General features: G+C 41.4%; 1 protein-coding gene across 5 annotated transcripts in view; it reads right to left on the bottom strand.

Annotated features, from left to right (window-relative positions):
• LOC119660111 (soluble guanylate cyclase 88E) overlaps positions 1-21,905 on the bottom strand; it is a 129,717-nt gene that overhangs the window by 585 nt on the left and 107,227 nt on the right. For all 5 annotated transcript variants that reach the window (XM_038068496.1, XM_038068497.1, XM_038068500.1 and 2 more), the window contains 8 exons: positions 18,142-18,319; positions 13,482-13,763; positions 10,855-11,060; positions 8,898-9,021; positions 8,705-8,840; positions 8,512-8,638; positions 6,651-6,855; positions 987-2,128 (listed from right to left, as the gene is read on the bottom strand). In XM_038068496.1, the coding sequence (XP_037924424.1) occupies positions 987-2,128; positions 6,651-6,855; positions 8,512-8,638; positions 8,705-8,840; positions 8,898-9,021; positions 10,855-11,060; positions 13,482-13,763; positions 18,142-18,309 (2,390 nt within the window). In that variant the 5' untranslated portion in view covers positions 18,310-18,319. The remainder of the gene's footprint in view (positions 1-986; positions 2,129-6,650; positions 6,856-8,511; positions 8,639-8,704; positions 8,841-8,897; positions 9,022-10,854; positions 11,061-13,481; positions 13,764-18,141; positions 18,320-21,905) is intronic.

Below are 21,905 nucleotides of genomic sequence, written 5' to 3'. Positions count from 1 at the left end.
TTTAGATTTATTCAGGTAAGTTAGGAGCTTTTTCGGTAAAAGAGTTAAATTTTTAATCGTTTGCTGTTTATCAGAATATTAGGAAGGCTGTAAACGTTACAAGCCCCTTGAAGCTTGAATATAATAAGCAATGTAGTTGTTGAAACACCAAAATATTATATAAAATGTAGGGGGGAGAGGGTGTGGAGATGTATGTAGCTAGTTTATTAGCGTCGCATTGAATTGAACTGTGGATACTAACCTAACCCACCAGGTGTTTTATGAATGTTGCATGTGGGGAAGGCCCTGTAATCAGTCCCTTTTCCCAATGAGCTCAGTTTTCTTCGCAAGAAGAGAACCGATGTCTCCCTCACCCCATTGGAGAACACAGTCAGATTTTGTCTTACTAATCTTGTTCAGGTTAGACTGAACAACTTTATGCCCCTTAGATCGTTCTTGAGGGTAGAAATTCCAAAGGTGAGGAAAGTAGCATTCTCCGAGACTTTTGTTAAAAGGTATCCATGGAGCGAGGGAAATGTATTGTTGGTAGTAGCAACAGGTTAGCAAGCCCATCGAGACCACGTTCGATATCCATACCGATATCGAACATGGTCTCGATGATCAATCAATGAGGAAATCATTCAAAGGAGGAAAACAAGACACCCAGAACAGTCTGCATTTAGAAGTGGCGGAAACATCGAGGACAATCAAAAGCAAACTAAGTCATAGAATTGTCGCGGAGAATTGATGTACCTATTTCTGGGTTTTCTGATGGGATAAAAACGAAAATTTTTAAGAAAGAAACTTGTATTTTTACATTATTCGATGAAAAGGCGAGGGACTCGTCTATCTAGAGTCCCGCGCTTGAACTATATAAATATAGTGTTTTAAAGTGAGGTGTCACCAATAAAAAATCATTTATTTCTGTTCATCTGAGTCAGGGTACTGTTTATAGCTGTATTGTATTCAGAACTTCAAAAGGTTTCAACAACTTGGCACATACTCACCTTTTCTTAATGAATGTCTCATGAGCCGAGTTGTTTCTCTCGTGAAGGTTTGGCGCTGACGGTGGCGGCGTCTGTTGCCCTAATACTGCCATTTCTTCTTCGGTATACTGTCCTGGTTTAATTGGTCTAGGCTTGGTTGGAGCTGTTCCTATTCTAAATGGAGGAGTTGGGCTTAGACCAGGCGATGAAGGAGTTGAGGGCATATACATATTATTGTTAATTGAACCGCGGTTCAATTGCAAGTCTTCCAAAAACTCTTCGGTATCGCTGATGAGCGATCCAAAGACATCGCTAGGACTTCGCATGAAAACATGGCCAGTCGAATTTGAACGCGATTCACGACCCTTGATGCTTCCGCTCAATACACTTCTTACTGGAGAGTTGGCAATGCTGCGTCTTGCCACGTCGCGGAAAGTTACGGGTGAGTAAATCCGTCGTTCATCAGGTGGTGTTGAGAGTATGCCTTGAACCGAGCTTTTTTTCTTCGAAAGGCTGGCTATGCTGAGACGTCTAGTTTCCAATCCATTTCCAGAGGGAACAATGGGTTTCGGGTTCTCCAAATCACTGCTAGGCCGGATTGGTTGGATAGGTGGGCGATTCTCACGCTCGTCAAGCCAATATGTTTTCATTGCTCCTTTTCCTTTCACATCTATTTCACCTCGCTCACTGACACGATAAGTCGGACCCAATAATTCTTTCGTTGATTCAGATATATGTATTTTCATAGCTTCACTGGTAGATTCCATTCGGGAAGCTGTATTGACTGAATCACCAAAAAGACAATATCTTGGCATTTTAAGACCGACTATTCCTGCCACTACTGCTCCAGAGTGGACGCCTACCCTTATTCTAAGATGAGATCCAGTTGAAGGATCTTTAAGATCTGTTATAGCTTCAACCATATCCAAGGCCATATCACATACTTTTTCGGCATGATTTATTTCTTTTTCAGGAGCTCCAGATACAACCATATAAGCATCTCCGATCGTTTCCACCTTGTAGACGTTGTTCCTCTCAGTTAGGGTATCGAATATAGAATACATATAATTTAATAACGAAACAACCTCCATCGGAGTAATTCGGCTACAAATTTCAGTGAATGTGACGACATCAGAAAAAAGTATTGAAACACTGTCGAACATCTAGAAAAAAATTTAAGGAATTAATCGTAATAAATGAATAAATATAATAAAAAAATTTAATACAACCGCCTGGACCGTTGGGATTTTTAAATTTATCTTAAACAGAAGTCAGTTACTTTCGGCAGGCTTTAAGGATTAACTTTTGGGTTAATTGCCATCGCAGTATAGGGATGGATTCTGTAGCCTCGAATTGGTATCAAATGAATTTTCAGAGTTCGTAAAAATGCGAGGCCATTTTTTATTGCATTTTTTTTCACTCACACTTCTAATCACTACCTTTGTGTTTGTTATTATTTAATTTTCTTTTGGTTTTGTTCGGGATGGCGTTTCAGTTTTGTTATGATCATACTGTGGTGTTGTGCAAGTGATGGCCAACAGCAAAAGGGTACCCCCAGATAAACACGAACGTTCATTCCGAGCCGAAATTTGAACTCGGCGCAACGAGATTGAGAGGCTTACGTTCAACTAACTCGGGCACCGTCATCCTCAAAGATAATCCATTTGTGGGTAGCCCCTGGAACAAAATTATCTCCAATGCTTGAGTGTCACCAAAACGGTCGCTCCTAAGCGTTTTGTAGTAATCCGAAAAAGAAACCGAATTCACGGGCTAGCGTTTTCTATCCTAATTTGCCCAATTTGTGAATTTTTAGCTTATATTTTTCAATGGCCATATGCATACATCCCCATCCTCATTTGTAAATGAACCCCATGGGAAAATGAGATTGGAACCTACAGTGCGAAATTACAAGAAATCTTGTCGATGTGTCGAGGTAGATTAAATACCTTTTGCCAATAAGATATCTACGATACAGGAAATCATGATGAGAAGCAGCGTTTTTATCAGACCTCGTACACAATTTTTTTGAGTGCACAGAAAAATAGAGGAAGATTCAAATATTCGAAATTGTACCCTTTAGCGTTCAAATTATTAATGGGTGAATATTCCTGGGATTGGCATATGTCACTGGAAAAGATACAGTATTTAGCATCTTTTAACCAAAATCAATCATTATCAATCGTGACAGTGAAGGTCAGAAATCTTTCTGTTCTCCCCTTTAAAGGTTCAGAGATTCGAAAGGTAAATGTAAATTTTTCTTTCACATTTAATGGAAGTTTGTCTTTGGATATTTTTATACATTAAATCAAGGTCGTAAGGAAAAACACCCGAAGCTTGATTGGAAATGATTATTATTATTCTGTTAAGGGAAAGTCGCACCGCGTCCTTGAGGAACTATTGTGCCCCTTTTACTGGTTATAGTGTACCTGTTGATCATAGTATCTCAAGCAGGCCTGTAACTGTTAGGAACTTTAGTATGTTCCCCACTTCCATAAGTTTCAGCTTTGCATCTGGTATTAAGTGTTTTCCCAGATGTATCGACCTACTTTGCACAAGTGCCGGACACTGTCCCAGGACGTGCATAGAGGTTTCGTCCTCCTCCTCTCAGAACTTGCAGGCAGTGTCCGTAGATATCCCTAGCTTCCCTAGGTGATAGTTCAGCCGACAATGACCAGTGAGAATTCCCACTATGATTCGGAGGTTCTTTTTGGTGAGGTTTACGCAATCCTTTGTACGCATGGGTTCGTATCCCCCAATAAGCACCCTGGACTGCTCCATCCCTGGTAGGCCTGCCCAATATAGTTCCCTCAACCGTTTCTCTTCGTTTCTTAGATTCATAGCCATGAAACCGTTTCCGATTCCACAGAAGGGTTTTGGCCCGTGTAAAGGTATCCCTGCTCCCTTCTTGGCTAGTTCATCCGCTGCCTCATTGCCTCCCCAAAGTATCCAGACCTTGTTGGACGAGCCGAGTGTATTCAGTCTCTCAAGGCATTCCCATACCAGATTAGAGTTCACCTGGTTGGACCTAAGTGCCTTGATCGCTGCTTGGCTATCGGTGAGAATAGCTATGTTCTGCCCCCTGTAGTTCCTTTGCAGATTAAAGGATGTCTATGGTGTAAATTTCCGCCTGGAATATGCTAGTGTACCTGCCCATTGGCTCAAAGTACATTTTCCTTGGACCAATGACACCGGCTCCCGCTCCCTCTGCTGTGAGGGATCCGTCAGTGTACCAAATAATCAGTTGCTGGTTTAAGCCGTATGTCGCAGCCACGCTCTCCCAGTTTGCCTTGTTACTCCAACGTGTTTCAAACTTCTTATCGAAGTGAAACCTCGTTGTCATGTTGTCGCTCGGTATCAGTAATTCGGGATACCGCCCAGAAAGGATATCAATCTTCCTTCGATTTAGGCAGCTCCCCGCCTCACTCATACTGAATATTGATCTCCTTGCCTGCATCTGTATGTGCAGATGGAGAGGGGTCAATCCCAGAAGGACCTCCAGGGATGCCGTTGGGCATGTCCTCATTGCCCCACTGATACACACGCAAGCCAGCCTTTGGAGCTTATGTAATTCCCTGGCTTGTGTGCTGAGTTGGGTTCTTTCTGCCCAGATTACCGCTCCATAGGTAATCATTGGTCTTACTATTGCAGTATATATCCAAAGTAGTATCTTCGGGCTGCAATCCCATTTTTTTCCTGCTATGGATCTGCAAGCCATCAGAGCCCTCGTGGCTTTCCGACAAGTGTTTCCGACATATGTCTTCCAGAGTATTTTTTGGTCTAGCGTGATTCCCAAATATTTGACCTCTGTTTTTCGTTTCACCTCCATATCATGTAATGTTATGGCTTTCAGGTGATCCAGCTTACGCTTCATACTATGGTGGTTTTGGTTGGGTTGATCCGCAGTCCCACCTTCCTGCACCAGGCACTAGTAACCCTTAATCCAGTTTGGATTCTATCACATAGGGTATCTTCATATTTGCCCCTACAGATTAGAACAATGTCGTCCGCGTAGCCCTGGACTTGTATTCCAGTATTAGTTAACACGTCCAGGAGTTCATCCAATGGATAAGATTTCTTTATTCGTGCCCTCGGGGAGAATATCTCGTATCCCCTTTCTTCCCATCTCAAGACAAGGCTAATAATCATACTAGACAGAATATTAATAACATGCATCTCATCCCGTTTGCGATTCAGATCTAGACAGTACTTCGAAATTATGGAGGCTTTTATAAAATGGAGCGTTTTCTTCAAAGTAGGATATTAACTCAAAAACTATAATAGCTCAAGCATTGGAATAAACGATGAATCGTAACTAGAACTTCAGTTTAGATTGTAAAAGCTTTTTGTGAAAAGGAAGTAAGATGTGTAGGAGTAATAGCTTCTCAAATGAAAAATAGTTCATGATGTCATACTGATTAAATATTTGTAAAACAAAACCTTATTAAATTGTAATGCCTTGGACTCAATTGCTTTACATCTTTGCGCAATATTCTTAGTACCATATATGTGAGTATGTTTTTATTCCCTCTTCTAACGTGTTACGGACGTAACAATGTAGCCCCCACGTTGAGCGCCAACTCTGTTACGATGAGAGTCCAGCGTTGCATCACTTTGGTAACAATACGGTCACCAAGACTGTCAACCAACCAAACTTCCCTAGCAAGTTTGCCAGTCATGAAGACAGACTGTGCGAGATGATATATAGAACCGGACGACACGTGCTGGAGTTAACTCGAATGCTAGCAGCTCGACGAGATGTGGGCCGGGGTTTTTGGTGCTCACATATTGTCTCCCTGTCAGGACACACAAATTCAATCACGTGCCTTGACTCAGGAGTTAACATAGGGACATGAAGTCTTGAGACGAAGTGATACCACCGAGGATTTCAATTCCAAAGGAGCTAAAATGCCTAATGTCCTGATAAGGCAGCGCGCGAGGAATGGACGGGGAAGGATCAGCTCTGAGCCGATTGGCCCCCGTCTTCCTTTCTTCTTCATGGGGGACCAGATGATATCCTAATCGTTCGCCCCCTGCCGCTTTAAACATAATGGAGGGAACCCTAAATAAATGGAAGGACCGACGCTTCCCGGGAGAGGTGCGTTTTTTTCAAATTACGACAATTTGCCGCAATAGGAACAGCAAATAAATAAGGAACATAGTTCCATTTTTTCACGGAAATTAAGCCTTAATTCTTGGATATACAAGTATAATGATAATACTAATCTACAGAACTAGAAATAATTATTGGCAAATTTATAACAGCATTCTGTATGTCCACTAGGATAGTCAGAATGTGTCCCCACAGTTACCATACTATAATTGGCTCCATTGCAAGTTAAATTGTTTCTCGTATATTTAATGTAAAATTTCTCACACAAGATAATCCAGTCTTCATATTCATCGCTCGGGGACTTTGTCCTTCATGTGGTTAATATCGTCGTCGAGGAAAATTGGGTTAAACGACCAAATTTTGGTGGAGAAACGTGAAATTTTTGCATTTGGAAAGCTATTACTTCTGCACAGCTTACTCCTTTTGCATAAATAATTTTTTTATTCTAGAATGAAGCTTGTTTTGCAGCAACACTATACCCGATCTTCTTTCCATATACCTTGCAGTGTATCTTCATGTAATACATTTATCCGTAAATGTATTTTTAGATAGTGAAAAACCTACATAACACTTACTTCACATGTATCGATGGGATTTTCTCCTCTACGTAGTCGATCAGCTACCTGTTTTGGTATCATCTGGTATAGAAGTTCATCAGTTCTCCGCATTTCTTCATCCAATTTTCTCATGGACTCTTCCAACTTTTTCGATTTCTGTTGCTCTTGATCCAAAGCTAGTTTCAGTTCAACAGACTGCTGTGTTCCAGCTAACATAAGGTCTCTGAAAGTAACGAAACATCAGAATTAAGTTATTATCTGAAAAGTTGTACCAACGCGATGATGGTGATGATAGATGGGTAAATGAATTAGAGGTTTAAGACGAGAAGCGCGTTTTACCAAAAAATGAATGTGAAACAAGGGTTAAAGGTTTCTGAGAAAAAGGAAATGATATGTTCAAAGTTAAGTCGTTATTATTGGCAGTCCTGATTGCATGGCGCCCTCAAACGTTCAAGTAATCCGACATAAGCTAATGACTTCTATGGTGAATGTCGAAACGTCGACCTCGAAGCCAAGAACACTACGTATAGGAGGATCGCCTCCTGGCAAATTGCTTGAATTTATATGGTTGAAGATAAGCATCGCACTTGTACGCCGTTTCTCAATTGCATATACAAGAAAACTATCTAAGCGCCATTGACACACCATTACAAAAACCATATGCCCAGAACCCACTCTACATATTGTTTTTGGCCACGCACTAGTTAGCTACCTTATACCTAACCCACGAACATATTCCATGCCGCTTTGAAACTCGATTGGTTCCTCATGAACGTAGTCTTCTTGCTGGAGAGGCTACAGAGGTTGCACAAAACAAGAGGTGAAACTTGACCGTATACTGTACGATTGGGAATAGCTGTGCAGTGCTTCTTCCACCTCTTTAACTATCCAGAATCGTGGATGGTGGTGTTCGGATCGCTATAGTGGTTAGAGCGCTGGGCTATCATAACGGAAGATTGCGGTTCAAACCTCACTGGTGGTAGAGGGATTTGTTATCGTGATTGGATGTCGGATACTGTTCGACTCAGCTGTGAATGAGTGCCTGAGTCAAATCATGGTAATGATCTCGGGCGAACGCAATGCTGAAAACGTTGCATCCTAAAGTTTGCTGTAGTGTACTGTCACGGTCTTGAATGAAGTGCTCTAACACACTTCAAAGTCCTGATCCAATTCGGATTGTTGCGCCACCGATTATTACATAAAAGGCTGGTTACACACTAATTCAAAGGTACTATTTCCAAGATCTACTGATCAAATTTGGGATGAACGATTGCAAAGCACTCTTTTTTCCACGTTTAGCACAAGATGCTGACTTGACCTTTTTCACCACGCGCTTTGAGGATATTGGGAGGATTAGCGTCTGATGGATGATCTTGTTCAAAGAGGGATCGATAGATTTTTTTTTATGATTTGGGTTCAAATTTTGAAAAAAAAATCTTGTGTGGCGATTCCTTGATGATCGTAGGATAGGATAAAGTTAGTGAGCTTCGGTTTCCAAGTTTAGGACGATTGCTACAAGATCAGTTCCCATCATTAGCCTGGTATTTCAATCCTCTACTTTGCAACCGACGTCAAATTTATATATCCTTGCTTGTATGGGGACTCCAGACAGACAGACAGACAGGCAGACAGTAAACCGATTTTTATTAAGTTTTGATTTTACGCAAAATCTTAAAAAATGTCAAATTGAATTTCAGCGTAACATCTGGCTTTTGACAGATTTTTTTGTTATGCGAATGGTTTTAACGGTTTCGAAATGTCCATTGAATTGGTCTTGAATCAAAATTATTTGGCATCCAATATTATTATCGACTGTGTTTACTGTATAGGATTATGAGTTCCTATTGCTATTATTTGGAATGATTTTAAGAACAATTACCTGCTAAAGTCATGCATGGAGAGATCATTAATGTAGAGGCCAGTGTTTATAAGGGATGTGAGATCAGGCATTACAGGTGTTCCCAAAAACATGATCATTCGCCAGTTTTCCATATAAATCATTTGTCCTATAAGAAGAAAAATCATAATTGTGACTAATTGTACTTAATTTGCTTTGAGTTAACACCGAGTACCTTTCAATCGGAGATTTTTGTCGGATTCGGAATCGTCTTCTTCAAGAAGTAATTCCTTCTTTTTATTAATATCTTGCCGCTCAGGAACTGGTTCCACAGTAACTAATTCAAATATATTATTTGTCCTATTTAAAATCTGTAAAATTCGAATAAATTATTTAACGAATTTTGATTAATAGTTTGCTTTGCCTACAGTTTGGAATTTGAAGGCAATCAACGGCCGAACTAAGTCGAACCAGTTGGTGATTTTTTGACCCACCAGCTCCGGTAGGATCACCATTAGTGAATTTCCAATACTCCTCACAACCATATCTGAGCTGAAAGTAAAAAACCGAATAAATTTGAAATACTACAAAAGTAATCCTTGTTCGGATGATTTAGTAGATAAAGTTGTGCCAATGGTCGCGGTTCCAATCTTAACGGCAGCAAGAAGATTTGTATCGTAGACGGATATAATTCGATGCAACTGCGAATGAGTTTTTGAGGTCCTGACACTGGGTAATTGAGGTCCTGACACTTCCTCATAGCTGATTTTATTACTACTATATAAGGAACCTTATTTCAGGCTGAGTTTTGATTTTCCGTCTAGGAAGTAAGGCTACTCATATAGGTGGGACGGGGTTGTAGGTATCGAGTTGCTAGCTTGCAGTTCAGTAAGAGTATGACGACGATCTTGGATTAAATATGGATTAAATAATTGGAGAACGTTTCCTGTTCCCTCTTATTGTTTTCATTAAAAGCGTATACAAATGTACTCCAGCTTCAAAGGTTTCAACAGCGACTATCTTATTAATTATCTTTTCTCACATCAAAATTAGGCATCAAAGTTTCCGTCCATCTTTTTAATTTTCTTTTTAATATTTATCTTTAATACCTTCTGTTCAAAATTGAACCGGACTGTATCATTTAAATTGACCGTTGTTGACGTATTGTTTAAATTTTTTTTTATGAAGAGATCTAAGACTGCAATGATTTTAGTTGTCAATTTTTAGTGTGATCTGCAACGTCATTTCTTTGTAATCGCTTAGCAAAAAGTAGGCGGCGAAATATTTTTGCGAATTTCATTATGGATAAAAAACTTGAACAAAGAGTGTGTTTAAGAAATTGTTTTATAAACGGAATGTCTTGTCCAGTCGCATTAAAAATGCTGCAAAATACCTATGGTGGATCTGCTCTATCGCGTACGCAGGTATTTAGCTGGTATAAATCGTTTAGAGAGGGCCGTACATCTATTGAGAACTTGGCCCATGCTTCCCGTCCAGCGACATCGGTCGGCGTACAGCATTTTACATGATATTTTGGGGATGCTTTGGGTTACCGCGCGGCTTGTGCCAAAATTGCTGGATTCTCTTCAAAAACAACGTCGGAAAACTGTGGCTGAAGAGATGCTTTCTATGGATGATAGGGATATTCAGCACATCATTACTGGTGACGAGACTTGGGTGTACGAGTATGATGTTGAAACTACTCAACAATCTTCGGAGTGGCGCTATCCAGATGAGCCGAAACCCAAGAGACCACGCCAAAGTCGGTCGAAGGTTAAAGTGATGTTAACTGTTTTTTTCGATAGTCAAGGTGTCTTGCACTCGGAGTTTCTTCCCGAAGGTCAATCAGTAAATGCACAATATTATTTGAGTGTTCTGAAGCGTTTACGGGAAAATATTCGCCGAAAGAGGCCAGAATTATGGAAGGACAATTCGTGGTTTCTGCATCACGACAATGCACCGGCCCACACATCAGCGCTTGTATGTGACTATTTGAAAAAAAATAACGTCAATGTCGTCCCACAAGCACCATACTCGCCCGATATGGCTCCTTGCGACTTTTTCCTATTTCCCAAACTTAAATTGGCGCTTCGTGGAAAACATTTTGAGACAGCTGAAGTTATAAAAGAAAATTCGCAGAGGGAGCTAAAGGCCATTACAAAATCAGCATACAAAAAGTGTTTTGAAGATTGGAAAAGACGTTGGAAAATGTGTATTAATTCCGATGGTGATTATTTTGAAGGGGATAAAATAAATATTGAAGAATAATTAATTGTTGTCGTTTTATTTGCACAGTCCGGTTCAATTTTGAACAGAAGGTATTTATCTTAAACTGATTTATTATAACTAAAAAAAGGAATCTTTTCAAATGAAGTGGTTACTTACCCAAATACTATACAAAACGGAAAAATTTCGAAGAGAACATGCGCGCTTATTGGCAAGTGTTTCTCTTCTCGGGTCATCGCCAGGGATGCTAATGTAAAGGCTCTATTGTCAAAGGTCAGTTGAAACGTGACGTGGACTGTATCAAATAAAATTTCCTCTCTCACTAATTCGATATGCATTTCCTTTTGATAAAAGTGACGTGCTACCTTTGAGGGGGAAAATGATAAGAAGGTATTATGAATAATAATAGCAAAGTTTTATTGGTTGAGATAAAAATTTTAGTTTAGACGAATTAGAATGATAAAATTTATTACTAAATGATTTCATCGGAAATATTTTTATTTTTAGATAATTTAATTAGCTAAACAGTCTAGTGGACCCGCACTGCTCTAAATACATTTGACGCTGACGTGGATATGGCTTAAGTTGCGCTTTCAATGGCGTTATCTAGAATAGACTGACACTAACCAAAGCATCAACAAACTAGCTAGGCGCAAGAATAGGGAGTGTATCTGCAGTGCTCTACGCAAGAGGTGCATTTCGGAAAAACTAATAGCCATTATCAGAGCGACATATGATGGCGCAAAATGTCATATGCTGCACCGCTATAAAATTTCTGAGGATTGTGAGCTCCAAAGCGGAGTCCGCCAATGTTGCATCCTATCGCCGATATTATTGTTATCGGTGACGTTCTTTATGCTGCCCTGGACGATGTGGAGAAATTTAATGGACGATGACATCTCTCCTCAAACATTTCGACTACGCTAATGATATCTGTTTGCTTTCTCGCCGGACCATGGACCTTAGCCAAATGGCTCGATATTTTGGAAGGAGAGGAAAGTAGAGTTGGACTGAAGATAAACACCAACAAAACCAAAACCTAATCGGCATTAATGGGCAGAGCATCGAAGGCGTCGATCAATTTGTAAATCTAGGCAGCATGGTTAAACTGGATGTTTCCCGACGGATTAACAGCGCTAGATTCGCTTTCGCTGCCTGGAAATACAGTTACCTCAACACCAAGATCAATTTGTGACTATTCTGTGCTAGTGTTCTTTCTTTGTTGCTATATGGGAGTACCGTAGAGAAAGTGAACTTCACTGTTAACCACAAGCTCTGAGCTTTCGTCAATACCTGTCTGCGTCGTATTATCGAAGAACGCTGGCCTCACACTATCTCAAACGAGGAACTTGGTCGACGTACAGGTCTGACACTCGTGCGCACTGTGATCGAAAAACGGAAGTGGCAGTGGATACGTCACACATTAAGGAGAGTCGACAATTGCATTGCGGGCTACGTCATACAGTGGAATCCACTCTCCCAAGATGGCCGGCGAGTGACTGGCGCAGAATAGTAGAGGACGAGTGCGATCGTCTCGGGAAGTCAAGGGGGAGTTGAAGCGCATTTCAAGCTACCGCGAACGATTTCGCGTAAGCGTGGTTAAGGCGTTACACTCCACCAAGGGGTGAATGGCAACCATATATATTATATATATATATATATATATATATATATATATATTAATAGCGGGTAATAACGGGATATTAATATCGATTATGCACAGAAAAGAAAAAGAGTGCGATATGGAAGAATAGGTATTGAAAAACCATAGCCATTTTCACTGGGGTTGAATGGAATTATGAAAAGATTAATACTCATATGCTTTTGTAAGTTCAATAATTAGTAGGCCTGAACACCGAGTGTACAATCAACCAACGATTAAAAATAATTTCAAGCATTTATTTTAAGTCGGCCCAATTGGCAATTAATAATTCAACGTTTAGAAGACCCCGAATATGGGAATAACTATCTCTCAGTCTTAGCTCCTTAATGAGCATCATCATTCCCTTAGCCAAAATTCCTGATCATCGATCCCATGAATTTTATCTTAAAATAGAATTCCAAATTCTTTTATTTTCTATAATTAATAAAAGGATTCTTTACTTATGGTAGATGGTTTTAACTATTAGCCGACTATCAAAGATAATGGAAGCCGTCACGCAGTAATGAAGATGAAGAATATTGCGTTGAGTCTGTTGCGTAATACGCTATGATCGTGTGATAACTCAGGACATCCGGAATTGATATAGGGTCAAACTAGTCGTGAAAAAATTGCGAAAAAAGAGCCTCTTCAATTGTATGGTCATGCAATTCGCGCTGACAAGAACTCCTTAGCTAAAATTGGCCTGAGCATCGAAATTAATGAGAAACAACCAAAATAATTGATTGGTATTATCATTGGGTGAACTTGATTTTTCTGTGCTGGAATGAGGTATTGTGACCTGAGAAAAGTCAATTTTTAGTGATTAGTTACAAATTTAATGTATTCCGTTTAGAGATTTCCTGGCAAACTTTTTCACGCTTAATATACGATGTGTAATGTTTTAAATTATATAACATTTTACTGTTCTTGATACTTTTGTTTTGTGGTCATGTTGAGAAGTTTAATACAATTGCCACTATTATTAGCAAAGTTATAGTATTGAAATTATGTTTTCATTTGTTCTGCTAGTAGGATTCAATAAAGACACTATGCGAGGAGGGTTCCGGATTGGTAGTAATTGAAGCAGAATACAACGAGATGCGTTTGATATAAAATTAAGTAGGATATTTAGTTAATACATTACCTCCCGAATTTGTCCCATAGTGTAGTATACAAATCCTCTACGTTTTGATCTGTAATGTAACGTTAATCCCTGTTTAGTTTCATTCTCGCATATAAAAGATGGAGCTCGCATTCGAGGATATGAAAATTTCAAATATTCGTGTAAATTATCGAGACCATTTAAAAAGTCGCGCATGTGACGCCCCAAAACTGATAAAACTCTGTCGTATCCGTATTGTCCTACGAAGCTAACAAAATAAACTCCCATTTGGTCCATGAATTCTTTTTCACTGACGCCGAGAATCTGTAAGGCAGATAAGGATGATGATATCATTAGATAAAATTAATTTTATGCTTTTAAATGCTAGATATATGAATTTTTCTTGTAATTTTAAGATTTTGTGGAAAACAAATCTTATTAAAATTGGTTTCCCTCTGTCATCTGCACTGTCTTGAGAAGCAGTTAGACCTACTGGCATGAAAATCGATGGAAACATCGGAACGGGGAATCTCCAGACACTTAGTAGTTGGTACTGCTTTATGTTGGCTTTAAGGGGTGGTTTTCATATATAATGGGGTGTACACAATTTTTTCCGCGGAGTATGGCCATGTGAGGTTTTAAATGAATGGTCGTAATCGGTAGTTTTTTATGCGAGTCTGGGTTTCGACGTTGGTTGTTCAAGGTAAAAAATTTAAAAAAGATAATTGTATCCCTATAATAGCACGCACACCCCAAAATGCTCTCTATTCCCATATATGTTCAAGTAAAGTTAATGGTACTTTTCCACATTTTGTGAATTTTTACATTGGCCCGCCAAAACTCTATGAAGTGTTACTTTGCCAAAAGAGCTCTGGTTAAGTCCGTTATGTGCTCGTTATGTTTTGTGAATACGACCAAATTGTTGCAGTTCGTATCGTCTGGCCGCTATTACGGTGTTAAAGAAAACAGAGTTTTCAATAGAGTTTAGTATCGCTTCGATTGAATTATGGGGTTTTGTGATCACATTCGTAACGTTCCTTAATCTCTTTCTCTTCCCTATGAACTTCAGGCAATGGAATACTACGTGATCTGGGTCTGAAAATTGTGATATATTCAGGCAATCAGGAAACTCATTTCTGAACTAATAGAAATATTTCCTATAATCACCGTGTCTTGAAGAGAATTGTGTACCGTTCCATAAAAGGGCTTAATGACGTACCATTTTAGCACGTCGTTTGCTCCGAACCACAGTAGCCCCAGAAAGCTTCTGGTTGCCTTGATGATGTTGCAAGCGATACTTAATCGAGCCAAGTGTCCTTAATTTATCGTCAGTCCAATATTACTATCAGGGAAAGAGATAAATAGAGTATAGTTGGAGTTATTCTACTATGCTAAATCCTACCTGATCTCTCTTGGTGACAGGCCCCGCGACAGGTCGACCAAGAAAATGCATAGAATGTCGTTACAAACATGATGATCGGATTAAGTCACAGGCCTCGGAGAAATGCTAGGGCGTCTACCTCAGTCGACGCGGCAGGACGGGCCCCGGTCCTGTCGAGAAATGGGCAAGGGTTCTTGACGCATGGACGGCGTCAGGACGTAAGCAAGTTAGTCCGCACACAACGAACAAAACAAATACGTGTCTGCACGCTAAATGTTGGTACCCTAACTGGAAAGACCGAGGAACTCGCAAGAGCCCTTCGGAAAAGGTGCATTGACATCTGCGCTCTGCAAGAAACCCGATGGTCTGGTTCCAAAAGCTGCGACATTGAACGCGAACGCGGTAAAAATGGCTACAAACTTCTCTATTTTAGTAACCCACACACTCAATATGGTGTTGGCATTGCCATCTCAGAGGGTTTCCGTGATGCCATTAAAGAAGTCGAACGATTTGATGATCGGCTGATGAAGCTCACCATTATATCAGCTGATCGCACTATTCACTTCTTCACCGCGTATGCACCACAGACAGGCCGACCTGATGCCGAGAAAGATGCCTTCTGGCAACTTCTCGATGAAAAGACTTGTCACGTGCCTGCTGACGATTACATAATCATTGCCGGCGACCTTAATGGTCATGTGGGTGAAAAGGCAGACGGTAACAGGTGCCATGGGGGAAAGGGGTTCGGAGCGCGCAACGAAGGTGGCGAGCGTATAATCGATTTTGCGGACACCCATGACCTTGTACTTATGAATACATGGTTCATCAAACGATTGTCTCATCTTCCCACATTTTATAGTGGGAACAATAAAACTCAAATCGACTATATTCTCATAAGACGCCAACATTTTACCACTGTCACTGATTGCAAAGTCGTTCCCTATGAGACCATCGCACCTCAACATCGGCCGTTGATTGCTGTCCTGCGAATTAAGCCACCGATAAAACAGCGTGAGGAACGCACTGGCCCGCCGCGCATTAAATGGTGGCGATTTGGTGAGAAGAACGAAGAAACGGTCTCACTCATACGATTGCCAACCATTACGAATGTGGAAGAATCATGGAACCAAATGAAAGACACGATCCACAAAGCGGCCTCTGCAACCCTCGGGGTCACCAAGTCGGGTAAGCGGTACATCAACCGAGATACTTGGCTTTGGAATGATGATATTGAAATGAAGGTCCGTGAAAAGAAACGCCTCTACCACAAATTTCTCGACGATAAAACGCCTGCTAATTGGCAAATTTATAATAATGCCAACCGGGAAGCAAAGAAAGCGGTCGCTGTCACCCGAGCGAACCATTTCAAAAATCTTTACGATAAACTGGACACTAGGGATGGCGAGAGAGATCTGTACCGACTTGCTAAAAGCCGTGATGAACGCACACAGGATATCGAACACTTCTGTTGTGTTAATGACAAGAACGGTACTTTGCTTACTGATCGTCAAGCCGCGACGGATAGATGGCGAGAATACTTCGAGCAGATTTCAACTGAAGAATTTGCTCATCCTCCACTTCCACAATCATTGCCGACATTTGGAGCAGTTCCACCAGTCAGCGCAACTGAAGTCGAGGAGGCAATAAAACAAATGAAATCGGGGAAAGCAACAGGACCTGACGACATCGCATCTGAGCTCTGGAAAGCGAAGAGCTGGGACCTAACACTGTGGCTCAGTGAATTCTTTAACCGGGTTATTCAGGAAGGAATAACACCATCTGACTGGCAAGAAAGTACCACTGTTCCAGTATGGAAAAAGAAAGGTAGCCCAGCAGAATGTTCAAATTACCGTCCGATCCGGTTACTTTCCCATACCATGAAGATTTTTGGACGCATTCTTGACAACCGTATTCGCGAAATCGTTGAAATAACCGTGAATCAAGCCGGATTTGTCAAGAACTGCGGAACTACTGACGCAATACCCGCTGCGCGGTTACTCATGGAGAAACACCGTGAGAAGCATCGCCCTCTTTACATTGCCTTTCTGGATCTAGAGAAAGCGTTTGACCGTGTACCACACGAACTCATCTGGTATGCTTTACGACAACACTTGGTGCCAGAAGAACTTGTGCGCTGGGTTCAATTGCTCTACCACGATCCGAAAAGTAAAGTTTGAAGTATGGCGGGTGTATCAAAACCGCTTCGTGTCTCTGTTGGAGTTCATCAAGGAAGTGCCTTCTCACCACTCCTCTTTGTCCTTGTTATGGACACCGTCACACGGGATATCCAACGTCCAGCGCCCTACACACTGCTTTATGCAGATGATGTTTTCCTAGCATCTGATAGTAAAAATGATCTCGAGCAACTTGTTCAAAAATGGAATGATCGCCTCATGCAACACGGTCTCAGATTGAATTTAAACAAAACTGAATTTTTGACGACCGATCCCCATGAAACAGGCACAATCACTGTCAGCGGCAGTGATCTGCCCAGATCTGAGCGATTTAAATACCTTGGGTCAACGCTATCAGCCAATGGAGAGCTGTGTTATGAAATTGCTTCACGCATTAACGCAACCTGGATGAAGTGGCGTTCCACAACTGGTGTTCTTTGTGATCGACGTATCAACGAACGTCTCAAATCTAAAATTTATCGCAATGTCGTCCGTCCAGTCGCTCTCTATGGTTCTGAGTGTTGGCCGACCATAAAAGACAATGAACGGCGTCTTGCGGTAATGGAGACGAAGATGCTACGTTGGACTAGTGGCGTGACACGTTTAGATCACATCCGAAATGAGGATATCCGCGATCGTTATGGGGTTGCACCGATCGTGGAAAAGTTGCGAGAGAGGCGTCTTCGATGGTATGGTCACGCAGTTCGTGCAAACGAGAATTCACTTGCCAAGATTGGTCTGAACATCGAAGTCGATGGTAAACTACCAAAAGGCAGACCTAAGCAACGGTGGCTTGATACGCTGGATGGGGATTTGAAAGCCTCGAGATTGCACCCAGATCAGGCATTCGATAGAGCCAAATGGCGAAGCCGATCACGACGAGCCGACCCCGCTTGTGAACGGGACAAAGGCTGAAGAAAAAGAAAGAACTGATAATGTTTGATATGAAATCTGATGTCCTTTACTGCTGTGTCTTTTACTGCTTACATATGTATCTCTGTTAAATAATAGGTATGACCCGAATGTCAGTGGAAGATTTTCTGACCATTTGTTCACTGCACACAAAAGATGAGTTCTTATAGTAACTATTTGTATACGTACTTAAACTTAGCATTAATTTATGGAAGCAAGAAGGGAATACATTTACCTGCTGTGATTTTTTCGCCAACTTATTAAGTAGATTCTCCGGATAAACTTGATGTACACTAAAGACTGGAGCATCGATGCCAACTTGGCGCCGTATTTCATCCCATTTTTCTTCTCCATATACTGTTTTGACATAGTCGGATAGATTTTCGAGTAACAGACCATACATTCTTTAAAATCTGAAAGAAAAGAATAAATTGATTTGTTTAGTAAGGAAGAAATAGCAGTGGTACTTTAAATATATATATTTATTTGATTCTTATGTAAAGATTTATCTTTACAAATTCTAAAAATGGAATTGAAGAATATCAAATAATGGGAGAATAAGGTAAGCAGGTCACATTGCTCGTGTGCTTTCCTCCAAACGGGACCTTATAGCCTGTTTTGGTTTAATTAGGTATTATTATGTGACCTTTTAGTCTCCAAAACAATCGTGCTAGGGCGCCTTCAAATTTGTTTTGACCCCTCTGGACTATAGTTAATTGCGATATATCCATCCCGAATTGTATCTTTTGTAATATATCCAACAATTGTCTAACAGATTTTCCTTGCCACTTGCTTGCTTTGTTATTATTCATCACTTAGAAACTTAAGATTCTTACAATTTCTAGTAATTATCAGGAAATCGGATTTATGAATTTTTGGCAGACCGTAAATATTGAGCAGGACGGCTGGACCCTCCTCACACTTTTATAAGTTGTTCTATTGTTTAATAGGTCCTGCATCTGGGAAGCATTATTAATTTTTCTTCATCACGGGGATGACGTTTTCTTTGTTTGTAGGGAGTACCTGTGGACCTTTGCACCTTCTTCGCTAGACCAATGAAAAGACTGCCCAATTTTCCGTTGCTATGGTATTTTTTTGCCCCTGCGATCACCCGTAGGCACAGGTCTTTGTGAAAGTGTATAATTATCAATACATATTCTTTTCCCGGGTCGTTTCTATTTAGCACTCTTAGAAGATGATTATTGATTTTTATTGGTTATTATTGGTTCTATTGTAGGCGATCTAATTAGATGGACGGTAGTGTTTCCTTCTCCTGCGAATAAGGTATTCGCATGCTGAAGCTCAGCTTGGTATGGGTCGCCGCCGCGGTTCCGGATGTCTTGGAAAGTCCCCCCAGGACTGACATCTCTCTGGGTCGGATGTGCAGCGTGCTCATTGTGCTGTTGAGATTGTGCTGATCTGCTGTCGCATCAATTGAGACGGTTTGATGCCGTCGACTTTTCTGGGGAGGTTCGACGCCGTCGATTCCCTTATTAATGTGTGGCAATCCACTCACAGTTCTGTCCTCCGTCTATATCACGTACCGATGCCAATTCTGTATGCTGCCTTCATTTGTAACAGTATCAAGCCAGCATACAATGCAGATAGGTGTTGACAAAGGTTAGTCAGTGAGGGTCATTCTCCATGTGCAATCCCCCTAGGAACACAGAAAGAATACTAGCATAGAACAATCTGAATTTGATGGTGCATTTCAGATTTTGGGCAAGGCAGAAATTCATCTGAGATTTTACTCCGGTTCAGCATGTGACATTTTGCGACACTATATGTCGTCTTGATAATAGCTTTTAGTTTCTCCGGAATGCTCCGGAATGTCACGCTCTAAAAGGGTACACTTCTTTGGAATTTTAATGAGCAAATTATGGTATCAAAAAATGTGACAAAATGGTTCCTAAATAATACCTTTATATGGGCGTACTTAGCTCCAAGCCAAAAGGAAAAAAATCACCTCTGCTGTTGTTGTATATTGTCGCACAACCATGTAAATCGGACAATATGGCTACCAATATGGTTGGTACACTGCAAAAAATTGTTCTAGAAGGTAGATCGAAGGACGCACTTACCACTTATAAGACGATACAGTGAAAGCACTAAAACATTTATTGTCATATATACAGATAACACAAGGAAAGCAAAGAAAATGAGCACAACTGAGTGCAACAAGAAAAATGAATGGATTCTGATAATCATCCTTCTCTGACCACAGTTGGATACTCTTCAGTCTAGATCTCGCCGCAGAGGTCTCCAAACCCTTTAGAGACCCCAGGAGGATCAACTGGAGAAAGTTTGGTCAGGTAATTAAGAATAAACTCTCCGGTGCGCAAATTGGTAAGATTGGCACGACAAACGAACTGGAGTCAAAGGTTGGCGCTCTGGAGAAGGCATTCGATACCGCCTTCAAAGTCTCGTGCCCTGCTAAGTACAGCAAAAAGACCCTGCCACCGTGGTGGAACGAAGATCTCTCTAGTCTCAGGAAGCTGACCAGAGAAATCTTCAATATCTGCTACAGGCAAAAATACTGGCAGCCATACAAGGACTGCCTAAAAAAGTACAAGTCGGCCATCAGGACCGCCAAGAGGCGGTCTTGGCTAGACTATTGTCAGAACATTGAAAGCACTAGTGAATCCGCGAGGCTCAATAAGATTCTGTCCAAGGAACATAAGAGTCCATCCTTCCTTAAAAAGTCGGAAGGCTCTTGGACGGAATCTTCTAGCGAAACCTTGGAGCTGCTGGTGCAAACGCACTTTCCCTCCAGTGAGGAAGACTGTCAGTCAGAACCTCGCTTGGAGGGTTTGCGGTAACCCCAGCTGTGCGAGACTATCAAATCGGTAATTACCGGGGATAGGATCGGCTGGGCTATAAACAGCCTCTCCGCATACAAATCTCCAGGCCCAGATGGCATAATGCCAGTCATGCTACAGAAGCAGCAGGAAAGGGTTGTGCCGTGGCTTGTTGAGATTTACCGGAGCTGCATCACCTTAGGATACGTACCGCAGTCCTGGAAGACGATTATGGAAAGAACGCCTTTCTTTAAGTCCCAGCATGCCTACCTCAAGGGAAAATCCGCAGAAACCGCCCTCCACGAGGTAATTGGCACGGTTGAGCGGTCGTTGGAATACAAGCAGTATACCCTTGCTGCCTTCTTGGATATAGAAGGAGCTTTCAACAACGTCAGTACTAACGCCATCAAGGAAGCCTTGAGCGGTATTGAATTGGAGGGGTATCTCACGCATTGGATGATATCCATGCTGAGTACCAGGATAATCCAGTCCGATCTGGGTGGCAACCACTTGACCAGAGCTGTGAACAGAGGCACGCCCCAGGGTGGTGCTATCTCACCGGTGCTCTGGTTAATAGTAATGGACAAAATTTTACGTACATTGGACAGCAGCGGGGTGAAGGTGGTGGCGTATGCCGACGACTTGGTGATATTAGTATCATGGATGTTTCTGTCCATTATGAGCGACATCATGGAAGGAGCGTTGCGAAAGGTGTGCCTGTGGGCCGCAAGATGCGGACTCAGCATGAACCCAATCAAAACGCAACTAATGCTGTTCACCACCAAGACAAGGATACCTGAATTCCATCTACCACAGCTGAATGAACAAAGATTGGTTCTTTCCTCTAATGCAAAGTATCTGGGTGTAATCCTGGATCCTAAGCTAAATTGGAGGTTGAACATAGAACTGAGGGTTAAGAAGGCCTGTATAGCCTTCTATGCCTGTAAGAGAACCTTTGCAAAGAAATGGGGTCTCCGGCCGAGGATGGTTCTCTGGATGTACACCGCTGTAGTGCGCCCGATCCTGACGTACGGATCGATTGTATGGTGGCAGGCTTTGAAGAAGAAATACAATAGAACGAAGCTTAATAGGATTCAAAGAACCGCGTGTGCAGGTGCTACGGGGGCTCTGCAGTCCTGCCCGGCAGATGCTCTCAATGTACTCCTGCATCTCCTCCCCCTAGACCTCCACATCAAATATG

Source organism: Hermetia illucens, chromosome 6 (genome assembly GCF_905115235.1).
Source record: "Hermetia illucens chromosome 6, iHerIll2.2.curated.20191125, whole genome shotgun sequence".
NCBI lineage: Eukaryota > Metazoa > Arthropoda > Insecta > Diptera > Stratiomyidae > Hermetia > Hermetia illucens.
Note: the sequence above shows the minus strand (reverse complement) of the source record. Positions and strands in the feature narration are given on the sequence as shown.